The sequence below is a fragment of the Palaemon carinicauda genome, chromosome 1, assembly GCF_036898095.1.
Source record: "Palaemon carinicauda isolate YSFRI2023 chromosome 1, ASM3689809v2, whole genome shotgun sequence".
NCBI lineage: Eukaryota > Metazoa > Arthropoda > Malacostraca > Decapoda > Palaemonidae > Palaemon > Palaemon carinicauda.
The window spans coordinates 134305502-134321070 of NC_090725.1; the positions used below are offsets into that span (position 1 = coordinate 134305502).

The following is a 15569-nucleotide window of genomic DNA, read 5'->3' on the forward strand; positions in this document are numbered from 1 at the left end:
TGGATGTACTCCCCGGATACGACAAAAATGGACAATGGTAGTTTTACTTGTCGAGAACTTAAATCCATTCATGTCAGCCCACTGGATAATTTTATCAATAGAGAGTTGGATTTTTCGCTCAACCATTGCCATTCTAGTGCCATCAAATGATATTGAGAGATCATCCACAAATAATGTTGAGAGAACATCCTGGGGAATGGCTGAGGATATCCCATTAATTGCTAGTGCAAAAAGGGTTACACTCAGCACACTACCCTGAGGAACTCCTTCTTCCTGGCACTTACTCTCTGATAGAGTTTCCCCCACTCTCACTTGTAAAACTCTACGTGAAAGTAATGCCTGAATAAATAGTGGCAGCTCTCCTCTCAATCCCAATTCATGAATGGTTTTAAGAATACCATATCTCCATGTGGTATCATATGCCTTTTCAAGGTCAAAAAATACTGTAACATGGTGCTGTTTGGAAGCAAAGGCTTCACAAATAGAAGACTCAAGTCGTATCAACACATCAGTCGTTGAGTGCATTTTTCGGAAAGGAGAACAGAAATTAGTATTCAATTGATTATCACGCTGATAAACAATATGCAAAAGTCATCTTTAGACAAAATAGCTTAGGACAGGAAGCTATAAAGGAATAGTGGGAGACACATACCTGTATATCCCTTGAAAGCAAATGCTGTTACCTCCCCTCAGTATTAATTATAAGGAGATTCCTCCAACAGGGGAATTCCAACTAAAAGGGGTTCTAACACCTAGGTGTAGAGAAGTGTACAAGGCACTGTCCCTTTCTATACTTAACACTGTGAGGTAAGGAGGACTGATTTCTTAATCAGAGTATCGAAGGAATACCATTCTTTCAATATAGGAGCGGTACCAGCAGAAGCTCGCACAAGGGTACCTAAGATATGTAGAAATAACTACTGTATAATCATACTATAGTTTTCTGTTTGCAGTATGTACTATACTGCAAATTACTGGCTACTGTATAATTAAATATAATGTAGTACAGCCAGTGTGCTGCCTATGTGGCAAGCATCTGACGGCACGGTCCATCTGGCGGCCAACTGGACTAGGAAAATAAAAAGACATATATTTGTGTATCCCACCCAATCTATTTGCTGTGGCCTCCTTTACAATATTAAATCATGGAGTTGCCTGATCAGGGAGACTCAGGGATAAGGGCTCTACCCTTTAAGGGTTAGAGGTGTCACACCACCAGCCCTTTACAAAATTTAATATTGTAGGGCAAATGAAAACTGATTTCAAATCAGAATATTGAAGAAATTTTATTCTATCAATATAGGAATGGGCTCAGCAAATACTTGGGCAGGGATACCCAAGATATATTGGAAATAACTACAAGTATAATATATACATTAGTTTTCCATCTGCCGTATATGCTATACTGCAAATATACTGACTACCTGTATAGACATATACTGTAGTTCAGCCGGCATGTTGCCAGATTAGCTAGTTCTTGCCGGAACATCTAGCATGCTAGCTAAGAGAGAGAGAGAGAAAGCATGGAGTGAAGGCTACCTATTACTGTGTATGTATACAGTAATTAGTGATGTAAAGGTCTAATTTTACTGCCTTTTTCTGGAAAGAAGGTTCAAATGGAAGGGGAGAATGCAACATTCAGGCTTCCATCCAGTCACAGTACTGTACTATTGCCGGCTTACCACTGCAGGCCAGCCTCCGGCAGCACTAATACAGTCGGCAGCATGCCGACTGAGTCAGTACCTATCTGTGCCGATCTGGCCGGTCTACTGCTGGCCAGAGCAATACCCCGACAACAGAACTTGTGGCCAGCAGTCCAAGGGAGAACTGAAGAACCTTGGTGACAGAAGGGACTTCCCACCCACAGCCGTCATGGCCGCCGGAAGCCGCCAGTCGCCGACAGCCAGACAACAGCTGAGGAGAGGGAGTCTGGCCGGCTCCGGCAACCCACCGGCAACGGGAAGGTTGCAGGACACCGGCTCAGGAAAGACAATGGCTCGGCCATCGTTAAAGAACAGAGGGGGAGGGATAGGGTCCTACACTAGGTATGGAAGGAGCCGGCAATGTTGCTGTACCTACACACCTTGAAGAAACTCTGTTTCAGTATCGGCACAATCCTAAGCGGCAGGAGAGTCTTCTATTCTTAGCTTAGGAGCTGCTAATACAGTTAAGGGGATGGCAGCCATGCCGTTTCTTCTCAAGGGAGAAACAGAGTTCCAGTGCCGTGCCATCCTAGGCCACAGGAGTAAACTACTCTACAGCCTAGGATCAGCGAGCATACGACTAGTCTACTAGGCCACAGGGAGAAGCTGGCGGCATCATGCAACCACTTCAGGTGTAGCCTAGAGAGGGCTAGCCTCCTATGCCAGCAGCTCAGCTGGCAGGGGAATGCAATTCAACCCCGCCGGCCGACTGCAGACACAAGACTAAATACTCTGAGGTTCTGATCAAATCCCAAAACTTGCCATCTGCTGTTAAGGGATGAAACAAAAAACCATAGGCTAGTCATGCCTGAAATAGAAATTCAAGGCTGATGCAATAGGGTTGTAGCCTAAGGCTACTCTCAGAAGAGAGATTACCCTTAAATCTCTACTCGAGACGAGTAACGGCTATAACAATTCTAGGAGATATCAATCTCCGATGAATGATAACCGATACGCAAGGGTAACCGGGAAATGACGAAAGTATATGTTGTCTAGGCTAGGTTACCTAGGCAAGGCGAGATCTCAGTTACCCAAATCACCGAAAGTCTGACATATACGATCAACACAGAAAAAAAGGAAAATTATGCATATAAATATCTTTACAAGTATAAAATGCCAAAATAGCTTTCACAATAATCTATTAATGCTATTTAAACCGGGAATGTCGTTCTGCTAACAAGATAACACATGCCCAATGAACGACAGCGCTCATGGCGACACCGGTAACCGGCGTAGATCCAATTCACAATAAATTACACTAATTTCATTGTGAGGCAGGAACTAAATATACATATTGTAAAGAATGAATACTCAACTTTCTAGAGGATGAAAGAAGCTGTAGAATGCATAAAGATCCTTAGAAATCGATCGAAAATGTCATATCAACAGGGAACACCACCGTAGCGAGGCGCTACAAATTGGCGCGGTTGTGATACTCAATAGTAGTAGGGGAACTAGGGTAACCCTGATGCGGCTCTCCCCTGATTTATATGCGATATCCTTGAGAGTAAACATTTAAGGGCACTCGCGCCAGAAGTTAGAATTCTGTGAAACCTTTAGTTTAATTCTCTGGGAATATCACTGTAGTCATATATACCCTTAGGAAGCTACTAAAGGAACCTTCCATCAGGACGTCATGGCTTGAGCCCAAAAAAGATGTGACATTTTTACAAGAGTCAACAAGAAATCTTATTGGTACTACAGTACTCTGTTAAGCCACGATGAATTTTCCATGGCAGAAATGCCTTCTGTTTCGACATTTGGGAAGAATGTTTGTCGCTGGAGACAAAGTTGAAAACGCTCCACCTACACTGAAAGAAACATATAATTTCGTAATCCCAGAGGAATACCGTATTCTTCTCCTGAGTGGACAAAAGTTTCTTGCTGTCGACACTGGAATACATGAGAAGAGAATTCTTATCTTTGCAAGTGAAGAAGGCTTGAATGACTTGACACGGTTTCAAAATTGGGCAGCAGATGGACAGTTCAAAGTATGTCCACAAATATACTATCAAATTTACTTCATTCATGTCCAAGAGGATGCATTTAGCATTCCCCCTGTTTTTTGCTCTTCTTCCCAATATGACTAAAGACACTTATGACTGACTATCCAGTAATTTATAGCAGATCCGTTCTCAACTCAATCCCAGATCATTACTAACGAATTTTGAGCTAGGTTCTAGAAGGAATATTATGGAAATATTTCCTAATGCAATAATTACCTCATGTCTTTTCCATTTGTCAAAATCAGTTTTTAAGAAGATATGCGACCTTGGTTTAAGACAATGTTATCACAAATATCAGGAGTTCTGCCAGTAGATGATGTGATTGAAGGCTTCGTAGAATTAAGCGATGATGGCAACCTAACGCCAGAATTCATTGCATATTTTGAAGTTACATATATAAGTCAAGCAAGAGATCGGAACGGGCATAGGATTCAACCAAGTTTCTCCATTTCATCATGGAATGTTCATGAACGAACAGTTGATGACTTGCCGAGGTACAATAATAGTTTAGAAGGGTGGCATAACGCATTTCAGAATTCTATAACATGTCATTACCCCTCCATCTGGAAACCAATTGACGCCCTAAAAAAAGAAGACACTGTGGAGGAGAGAAAGAAAGTAGACTATCAAAGAGGAGTTCCCGTTTTTCCGCAATATTCGCCTCCAGTCATTGATTGATTGATACAATTTCGAAAAAAAATTGTCTTTCTTACGAGGAGTTGCTCATAACATGCATACCTTTTAGTTATGAGCTTAAAAGTAGCTATCCTAAGGCATTATTAGAGAAATATGACCTAATCTTTTTAGACATAGAATATTCATAGTATATACATATGTATACAAATTTTCAATTTTAGGAAGTTTTTAAAGATAATAAAACGTGCAAATGAGATATTGATGTCTATATATATATATATATATATATGTATATAACGGATTTTGAGCGAAGCGAAAAATCTATTTTTGGGTAAGATGGCCATGTCGTCCTGATGGAAGTTCCTTAAAGGTAGCTTCCTAGGGTATATTACAACTACGGCGATATTCCCTGAGAATTTACCTTAAGGTACCCAGAATTCTAACTCCTGGAGCGAGTATCCCTAAAAAAGACCTTAGGGATATCGTAAATATCAGCGGACGTATTCTTGACACGCCACATAGCAATCTATACCCCGAATAGAGTTAACACTTCGTAGGGGTCAAATGGCAAGAAAACGAAAACGATAAGAAAAAGGGGGAGCCGTTCGTAAGGCATCTCTCCTCCCCGTTTCGTAAGCGTGCCCTGCGCCGCTCGCGGCGCCATCTGTATTCCTTGTAGCGATACACGAGGTGCTACAGATACTGTATGTAGGGAGGGGTCCTACAGCCCTTTTTTTTTTTTTTTTTTTTTTTTTTTTTTTTTTTTTTTTTTTTTTTTTTTTTTTTTTTTTTTTGAAAAGGGACAGGGCGGGTCCATCAGGACGACATGGCCATCTTACCCAAAAATAGATTTTTCGCTTCGCTCAAAATCCGTTTTTTGGGCTCAAGCCATGTCGTCCTGATGGAAGTATACCAGAGCATTACTGTATCTGTGGATTCTCAATACGTGCCGTACTCCTCAGGAATGTTTCTTAGTTAACTCGACTGAAAGACCTAAGATGTTACCGTTATACATCTTTTCACTAATCATAAACCATGAAAGCGCTTCCTGCCCCCTACAGGGAGGAGTCCTACTAGACTCTAGAAACGAACGAAGAGTACATATACCTATGTATGACTCACTCGCAAGCCGATACAATATAGTGGTCTCACTCTATATGAAGTAAAGCATAGTCCTTACGGAACTACAGCATCCAAGGGAAAAACCGACCAGCCCCCTGGTCGAAGTAGAATTGGACAAAAGGTTATATCTGCGTAGGATTAAACTTGCTGCCCCTACCGTCCTCTGAGAAGGATGGAGCCCTTTATGCTAAGGAAAGTATAAACCAGTGCAATAAGGCTTGCATTAAGGAACAGGCTATTATAGATATCCCCGATTAATATACATAGGCTGAATGCTCAATAATTGAAACGAAATCAATATAGGTGAAGGAGACGCAAGGTTCCCGAGAACAAGGTTATTGATTAACAATAAATAGACATGGTTACCACAATTATATACATATGATAGGTGGATGACCAACAATTTACACAAGTACTGTAGTACATGGATATATGGTTATTTGAAAGAAAAACAAACAGGTTACTTTTCACATACCAAGGTATCAAAGTTAAAAGTCCATGTTACTAGCCACTGACATTAGCGTCAGAAACGCTCAACACACCTGTCTGTACTTGTGCTACAATCACCATAATGCCGGAACAGTCATTGTGGGCTCCCAGAGCCTTCACTTCTAGTTATAGCAACGCATATAACTATACACTCACCCGAGAATCAAAGTCCCAATTAAATCCACTGTTCCTCGCAGAGTTAAACAACAGGGTTAACGACGCAACCAACTGCTACCACAGACCTCTTTAGCTGCTCCACTTGCTTAGCATAGTGGCGAAAGAATACCCTGGAAGACTTCCAGCCAGTGTATGAACGAAGGTGTTCAAAATCCATAAAGTTAAAGAAGTTTAAGGATGAAGCAACTTTCCTCGGATCATGACCTGCGGGTGAACTGTCAGGATCCGCTCTGCGAATAAAGTATGTAATTTTCGCCCTGAGTTGATTTAAAGATAAATTCGAGCCCGATGTTTCTCCTCTGAATAGTTGACCCCCATGGAAGTCTGAAGTTCTACGAAGATAGACCTTTAGGCATTCTACGGGACATAGAGATGCATCTTCTTTCAGAGGGCAGATTCTCCAGGGACCCCACCTGTTGGTGGGCAACTCGTTCTTAGCGAGAAACGTAGGGTCCGGAAACAGGTTCAGTTCTCCCCCATCCAGGAACTGAACCCGGCCCTCCTCTCTCGAGAGGGCTACAATCTCACTAACTCTGGCCCCAGAAGCTAGGGCAAAAAGGAAGATCACTTTTTGAGTCAGATCCTTCAGTACACACTCCTAATTATCCAGTAATGAGGCAAAATGAAGGACTTTGTCTAAAGACCATGAAATAGGCTTTGGAGGAGCTGAAGGTCTAAGCCTAGCACAGGCCTTCGGGATCTTGTTAAAAATCTCGTTAGCGAGGTCTACCTGGAAGGCATACAGAATGGGTCTTATCAGAGCCGACTTACATGTAGAAACCGTGTTAGCCGCCAGCCCCTGTCCGTGGAGGTGGATAAAGAAGGATAGGCAGAAATCCGTAGAGATCTCATGCGGATTCTTGTCTTTGACAAAGGCTACCCATTTTTTCCATGCTGATTCGTACTGCCTTCTAGTAGACTTGCACTTATATTCTTCCAGGAAGTCGATGCTATCTTTCGAAATTCCGAACCGCTTCTTCACCGCTAGGGAGAGAAAATCATGAGCTGCAGGGTCCGGGTTTTCTGTAATGAAGCGTAGACAGTCGACTTCTGGACTTGCTGGGACAGAACTGGGTCCGGGAGTGGTAGAAACTCTAGTCGTAGTTCCAGAGCTAGAGGGAACCATACACTGTTCGGCCACTTGTGGGCCACTATCGCTGCTACTCCCTTGAAGGATCTCAGTTTGTTGAGGACCCTCAACATCAGATTGTGAGGGGGAAACAGGTAGATCCTGGACCATCTGTTCCAATCGAGGGACATCGCATCTACTGCTTCCGCCAAGGGGTCCTCGTACGGGGACACATATCTCGGCAGCTTCTTCTTGTCCTTCGTCGCGAAGAGGTCTATCTGCAGTTCTGGGACTTGACTCGAGATGAAGGAGAATGATCCTGCGTCTAGGGACCATTCCGACTCTATCGGTGTAACCCTGGATAGAGCGTCCGCGGTCACATTCCGGACTCCTTGAAGGTGAACTGCTGACAGGTGCCACTTCTTCTTCTCCGCCAGTCGGAATATGGCTAACATTACCTGGTTGAGAGGTGGAGATCTCGATCCCCGCCGATTCAGACATTTCACTACCACCTCGCTGTCCAGTACCAACCTTACATGGATCGAGTGACGTGGGGATACTTTCTTCAGGGTAAGAAGCACTGCCATAGCTTCTAGAAAGTTTATGTGAAAAGTCCCAAATAGCTTGGACCAGGTCCCTTGTACTTTTTTCCGATGGGAGTGACCTCCCCACCCTACCTTTGAGGCGTCTGTGTGAATTGTCACTGACGGGGGAGGTGGCTGAAGAGGTACTGACCTCTTTAGACGACTGGCTTGAGACCACGGTCTGAGAAGAGAACGTAGCCGAAGTGGGACCGGTCTCTTCAAGTCCCTTCGCGCTTTTGATGCAAAGGTTCTCCAAACTCCCGCTGCATCCTTTAGCTGTGCTCTTAGCACTGGGTCTGTTACTGACGCGAACTGAAGAGAGCCCAGAACCCTCTCTTGTTCGCGTCTTGATATCCTCTCGGAAACTAGAAGTCTCTTGACAGACCCCGCTATCTCCTTCCTTTTCGACATTGGAATGGAAAAACGGTGTGACACTAGGTCCCAGTGAATTCCCAACCACTGGAACCTCTGAGCTGGAGAAAGACGAGACTTCTTTCTGTTGATCATGAAACCTAGATATTCCAGGAACTGAATCACCTGTAGGGAAGCTTGTAAGCATTTCGCTCTGGATGCTGCCCACACCAACCAATCGTCCAGGTAGGCTACTACCTGGAACCCTTTTAGGCGTAACTGTTTGAGCGCTGCGCTCGCAAGCTTCGTAAAGATCCTTGGGGCTATGTTTAGCCCGAAAGGCATCGCTCTGAAAGCGTAAAGTTTTTGTTGTAGCTTGAATCCTAGGTAGGGGGAGAGACGGCGACTTATTGGAACGTGCCAATAGGCGTCTGACAAGTCGATGGAGACGGTATATGCCCTCTTGGGCAGTAAGGCCCTTATGTGTTGTAATGTTAACATCTTGAACTTGTAGTTCACTATGAACTTGTTGAGTGGTGACAAGTCCAGAATGACTCTGAGTTTCCCCGAGTCTTTCTTGGGAACACAAAACAGCCTCCCTTGGAACCTGATGGACTTTACCCTCCGGATCACCTTTTTCTCCAACAGTTCTTGAATGTACTCCTCCAAAACGGGGGTGGAGTGTTGGAAAAATTGAGGGCACAGGGGCGGAGTACTGTACCAACTCCAACCCAGTCCATTTTTGAGCAGGCTGTGGGCCCAGGGATCGAAGGTCCAACGATCCCGAAAATACTGTAGTCTCCCTCCTACCGGCGACACTTCACTTTGACTGCTGCCCTGCAGTCTTGCCTCCCTGGCCGCGACCACCTCTGAATCCTCTTCCCCTAGAGGGGCGTCTCGCCGAGCCTCTGGCTGCACCTCTGGGCTTTGCTCGAAACGTGGTCGATTGCCCTTCGAACACTGGATTGAATGCCGGGGATGCTGATGACACGGCCTGGGGTACCCATTGGAAGGTGGTCGGGGTCTGGGCTACCAATTGTGGCACCGGAGGCAAAGCTGGCTGCTGCTGCTGCTGACGTTACGGTCTGAAAGGTTTGGCTGGGCGGGAAGAAAACCTCGATTTCTTCGCCTTTCCTTTCGGCTGGGGGCCTTCATCAGGGGAAGACTTCCTCTTAAGGGACAGGCCCCACTTAAGGAGAAGATTTTGATTCTCAGTAGCTGCCTTGTCCACCACCTCCTTAACCACCTCATTGGGGAAGAGATCTTTACCCCAGATGCTGGATGAGTTGAGTTTCTTGGGTTCATGCCTCACTGTGGCCGAGGCGAACACAAACTCCCTGCAGGCCCTCCTCGCTTTGACAAAGCTATAGAGGTCCTTTGTCACCATGGCCAGATGGATCTTGGCCATTACCATGAACATTTCAGGCATCTTAGGGTCGCTAGCCATTGTCTCCATGTTTGTCTGGAGAGACATCGAGGCTGCCAGACGCTCCTTTGTCTCAAGTTCCCTCCGTAGGAGGAATTCAGACAACTTGGGAAGGTTTTCGCCGAACTGTTGACCTGCAATATCGGCGTCCAACTTCCCAACCGAGAAGGTGAGATGTACCTCCTTCCAGTCCTTGTTGTCCAACGGCAAGGCCAAAGACAAGGGCTTGCATTCCTCCAGGGATGGGCATGGTTTGCCCGCTTCTACCGCCTTCAAAACGGCCGCGAATCCTTTCTGCAGAAAGGGGAAGGCCCTAGCCGGGGAAGATACGAAGGAAGGGTGCTTCTTAAAGCAGCAACTTTTGAGTTTGAGAAGCCCCTCTCCTTCAACGCAGACGTTAGTGCAGCTTGAGCCTTGGCGTGATCCAAGATGATCACCTCCTTCGGTTCCGTCTCCTCCTTCGAGGCCGGCTCCTTCTTCAGACGGACATAACAGTCCGGGTAGGCCCCTCTGCTGGGCCAGAATTCCACCTCCTCAAGGGGAACTGAACCCAGCTTCTCCGACATGACGATCTTCCCGACCGTCATCGGCATGTGCTCGGCATATCTCCACGGGTTGGCATCCGAGCACACAGGAAGGTCCTTCACGTTGAGCTTCTTTGGAGGCCCACGTGACGCTGTAATCTTCTGCATCTGGAGCTCCATTGCAGTGGCCTTCTGACTATTCTCCCTCTGCATCTGTTGTATCATACCAACGATGGAAGAGAGAGCCTGTCCCAGCTCTGCTGGAAGAACGGACGAAGTAGAGGGAATAGGTTCAGGGGCCTGAACCGGAACGTCTGAAGGTACGGAAACCTCTTCCTCCACGGCAATCGGATCTTGATCCTCCTCCTCACCCAGCTGCCGGCCATCACTCTTAGTGGCCGGCCAACCGAGCGATGTAGCAGGCCGGCCGGCAGCGGTGAGCAAACCCTGCCGGCTGGCATCCACACCAGGTAGCGCCCGGCTGCCGGCCGCCACTCATAGCGGCCGGCAGGTGAGCAAGGAGACCGGCCGGCAAAGGCATATAACCACCGCCGACCGACAGCAAGAGAACTAGAGAACACCCCCTACCGACGGCCGGCCCCTAGGCCGGCAGACGGCAAGGACAACACATAAGAAGACAACAGAATGAGTGCCGGGCTAAGAGGCTATGTACCTCCGCGCCCGACACCCGAAAGAGTGCCGAGAGGAAGGGGAGACACTAAGTCAGGCTTCCTAACCACTGCTTACTGAATCTACAGACGGCAGCGGTTGAGGGACCAAGGAAGGACCGGGCAGCACTCAAGGGATAGGGCCTCTGCCGGTCGGCACACTCTGCCGGCCGACAGGGGACCACGTCAGCTCCCCATCCTAACCTAGGCTAGGTACGGATGTGAGACGGCTGACAAAGGAAAACGGAAAAAACAGAAGGGAAGGACAGAGGGTCCTGTCCAACCTTGCCTTGGTTAAGGATCATCCCCACTAAGAAAGCCCATCTCAGCCAGGGAAAAGCCAGGGAGGGAGGCCGGCACTACTGGCTGCCTCCCTAAAACCAAGGCAAGGAAGGAATTGCTAATCCGGAAAGGGAACATATCCCGAACCCGGAACAGCAAAGAGGACAAGTCTGAGGGGTCACCGAGCGAAGGGATCATAACTACAGAAACCCTCCAAGGTGAACCAAGGAGGATAAACCTCCTATGCCCGTGTCAGGCAGCAAGGGAGACTCTGCCCCACGCTAGACCAACACGGGCTCAGACTAATACACTGCTGTACTGTCCCTCTCTGAACCAAACCAGTTGGAGCAGGAAGGTACAGTACTACTCCAGCATAGTTATATTTGAAAATTAATTCAAACAAACTACTAGAGTTAAGCCTAAGGCTTAAACAGAGGGAAAGGGTTTGCCCCTTCCCCGAAGAGAAGGGAGCAAACGGGGAAACAGACAATATTTTAATAACCTAAGACAACCTAGCCTAGGCACTAAGAGAATCGATTACCTAAATCACCGAAACTCACTCCAATACTATCTTGGAAAATACTCGAAAAAGGCTTATATGTATAACGTTGCCTAACGCTTTAAACAGTATAAAATCACACTTGGAAGACTAATTATCATGCAGGAAGTACAAGGGCCAACAACTAGGCTACGAAGACTAGTGTCGGTCAGCCTAGGCAAATCCTTCGCCAGGCGCTATACTATAGCATCATAACAGAATTCCTAAATAAGCTAAGCAGTTTAATTATTAAAGTGCAGGGGGCTGGGAACGTCGCTCTTGCTAACAAATAAATCCTATTCTAGCGAGCGACAGCGTCCAGGACGCCTCCAGCAGGCAACAGCTCTTGTAACAAAGATAACTCTTTTAATTACTTTAATTTTAATCAAGAGCCTACATTTATACATAAAAGAAATAGTACTCAACTTATCCGAAGCAGAAGAAGTTGGAGAAAGCATAATTAAAGAGTAAATCCAAGATTTTGGTAGAAACACAGGGAAAAACACCGAGTTGTATAGCTACGCAAAAAGGAATGGATGGCGCCGCGAGCGGCGCAGGGCACGCTTACGAAACGGGGAGGAGAGATGCCTTACGAACGGCTCCCCCCTTTTTCTTATCGTTTTCGTTTTCTTGCCATTTGACCCCTACGAAGTGTTAACTCTATTCGGGGTATAGATTGCTATGTGGCGTGTCAAGAATACGTCCGCTGATATTTACGATATCCCTAAGGTCTTTTTTAGGGATACTCGCTCCAGGAGTTAGAATTCTGGGTACCTTAAGGTAAATTCTCTGGGAATATCGCCGTAGTTGTAATATACCCTAGGAAGCTACCTTTAAGGAACTTCCATCAGGACGACATGGCTTGAGCCCAAAAATATATATATACTGTATATATATATAGTATGTCCTTTCGTGTCCAGTATGGCTAAATGTATAATTATTGTCAGAGTATAAAGTAAGAATCTAAATTATTTGACGCTATTAAAATAAAAGCATATTCAGGGTGGATAAAGGTATAAATAAAATTACTGTATAAAAGTATAGAGCAAAGGTAAAGATAACATATGTCCGGGACAAAACTGGGCGGGATGCAAACGTTTAGTACGCAAAAGTCCAAGAACATATATAGAGAGAGAGAGAGAGAGAGAGAGAGAGAGAGAGAGAGAGAGAGAGAGAGAGAGAGAGAGAGAGAGAGAGAGAGAGAGTGTGTGTGTGTGTTATGAAGGATGGGGGAAGCAAGATTCGGGTGATCTCAGGAGGTAGAAGATGCCATACAGAAGCAGCCGAAGACCTTCAGTTTTCCATGTTAATATTGAGATACTCATGCTTCCGAGTTACAGCAGAGCAAATCCAGTGAAGAATAGCAGAACTAGTCATAAAAGATATTAATGCTATAATATCACCTATAACAAAAGCTATGATATATTATGTCTCAGGACAAAGGGTACGTACCTTTATTTCATCAGCATTTAAACCAAGGCCATTAGCTAATAAATCCCATCGAGAGAGATCCATAAATAACTCAAACGCGCAGATTTCTTCATAATTCTTGTTGCGAAAATCACAAAAATTTATATCACAAGTATCGGTAATCCATTCATAATTTCTGAAATTAAAACAACACAAAATTCTGTAACATGTGATTAAATAAATAAAAATTCACAAATATTTAAAGTAATTTGTATTTTGCCCAACTCTACAAACCTTAGTCCTTTAATAGGAGCATAACTTCAGCTAGTTATAACTAAAGACTGATGGCAGTGAAGTCCAGCCAATCTGTCGGGAAGTTAGACACTCACTTTTGACCTTAGGCCTGGGACTTGCAGAGTGGCTGATGCGGTTAGTGTGGTGCAAAGGACTCAAAATTGTATAGATAGGGAAAATTTTAAATATTTTGAAAATTTGTGATTTGTTCTCACACAAATACAAACTATTGTCCTTTAATTGGAGACTTCTCCTAAAGGAGAGAGGCTCAATGATCCAAAATCTGACTGGTTTAACTTTTCCAGGATATGCCAGAGCACCTGGTTCTATATGGGAGCAACCTCCGAATTGGCTGAGCATGGATACAATCATGAGATTAGGCCCAGGCCAAGATATATGGTAGGTAGTAGGTTGGCCAGGGCACCAGCCGCCCGTTGAGATACTACCACTAGAGAGGTATTGGATCCTTTGACTGGTCAGACAGTAATGCACTGGATTCCTCTCTCTTGTCACGGCTTATTTTTTCTTTGCCTACACTTACACAGAATAGTCTGGCCTATTCTTTACATATTCTCGTCTTTCCTCATACACCTGACAACAATGAGATACTTAACACTTCTTCACCCAAGGGGTTAATTACTGTACTGCAATTTGTTCAATTTGGTAAGGGTAGAAGAGACTCTTTAGCTATGGTAAGCAGCTCTTCTAGGAGAAGGACACTCCAAAATTAAACCATTGCTCTCTAGTCTTGGGTAGTGCCATAGCCTCTGTACCATGGTCTTCCACTGTCTTGGGTTATAGTTCTCTTGCTTGAGGGTACACTCAGGCACACTATTCTATCTTATTTTTTTTTTCTTCTTGTTTTTTTGAAATGGTGTGTTGGGAAGGCTTAATAGAAGGGCCATGGATGCCTGGTGGTTTATCAAGAGGTTGTCTTTTCCTTTTTCTGACTCTTTTTCTTCTCAAAACCATCCTTACTGTCCTCCCTTCAGTTGAAATGGCTATCCTGGAGGGTATTTAGCCTTGCACGGTGTATCGGCTCCTCCATGTTGACCATTTTTTCCGACTTTTTACTATTGTCTATGGGTATCATCAATCATTTTATTTATAATTCTGTACATATTGTTTTTGTTATAATTCTTGTTAATCTAGTTTTTAAGTATGATGTCTCTTTTTTATTTCTATTAATTCTTATGCTGTCTGGAGACATTGAGCGAAATCCGGGACCAGTACGTCCTAGATTTCGTCAATGTCGTCTTCTGTATTGCAATATTCGTGGTCTTCATGCAAATATCCAAGACCTTACAGTTGCATCCAGACAGTATGATATTCTTCTGTGCTCAGAAACTTTGGTTTCTAATATGAGGCACTCATCTGAGCTCCTTATAACTGGTTTTAAGAAGCCAATAATGTTGAAACGTGATGCCATCCCTAGGGCCAGGGGAATGGCTGTGTATATTAGGACTAGGGCCAGGGGAATGGCTGTGTATATTAGGACCAAGTACCCTGCTTCTCATAAGTCCTGCTATCAATGTGGATGTCATGAGATTCAGGTAATAAAAGTTTGTGGCAGGAATAACAACTTTTATTTGTGTTCAATCTACCGGAATCCAGACATGGATGATTCTATCTTCGATTGTCTTCTTACCATTATGGCTAAGATACAAGAAGATGATAGAAAGGCTTCTTTTGTCTTTGTTGGTGATTTTAATGCTCACCATAGGGAGTGGTTAAGTTCTATCTCTCCTACCGATCGCCATGGCTTAAGAGCTTTAGACTTTGCCTCTGAATCAGGCTGTGAGCAAATCATAAATGAAGCTACTCACAGGTCTGGTAATTGCTTGGACCTTGTAGACACTGACTCCCCTGGCGTTATAACTAGTAAGGTTGGTTCTCCAGTCGGGACATCTGATCATGCCTTGATTTCATTATTAGTGAAGACTGAGCAGCCGGTCCCTGATATATCATATTCTTATAAAATTTGTATGAAATCCCAAGCAGACTGGAATGGGATTCTGCATGATCTTTTGTGCTTGAATTGGTCACAATTACATAATAGTGTAGATCCTGTTGTCCCTTTGAATGAGAATCTAGTCAACATAATTAATAGGCGTATCCCTTCTCGTGTGCTAAGGTACCGAGTGAAGGACAAACCGTGGTTCAATGATGATTGCAGACGTGCTTATTTGGAGAAGCAGGAGGCCTATCACCTTTGGAAGGGTAACAGATCAGATTTGACCTGGAACAACTATACTCAGCTTGGAGCTTTTGCTCAGAGAGTTTATGCCTC

The 15569-nt window shown here is 44.7% G+C and overlaps 1 protein-coding gene across 1 annotated transcript in view; it reads right to left on the bottom strand.

Moving 5' to 3' along the window:
* Nucleotides 1-15569, bottom strand: part of LOC137651769 (uncharacterized) — a 314564-nt gene that overhangs the window by 156335 nt on the left and 142660 nt on the right. The window contains exon 3 of the mRNA XM_068384993.1: nucleotides 13028-13181. Within this exon, the coding sequence (XP_068241094.1) occupies nucleotides 13028-13181 (154 nt within the window). The remainder of the gene's footprint in view (nucleotides 1-13027; nucleotides 13182-15569) is intronic.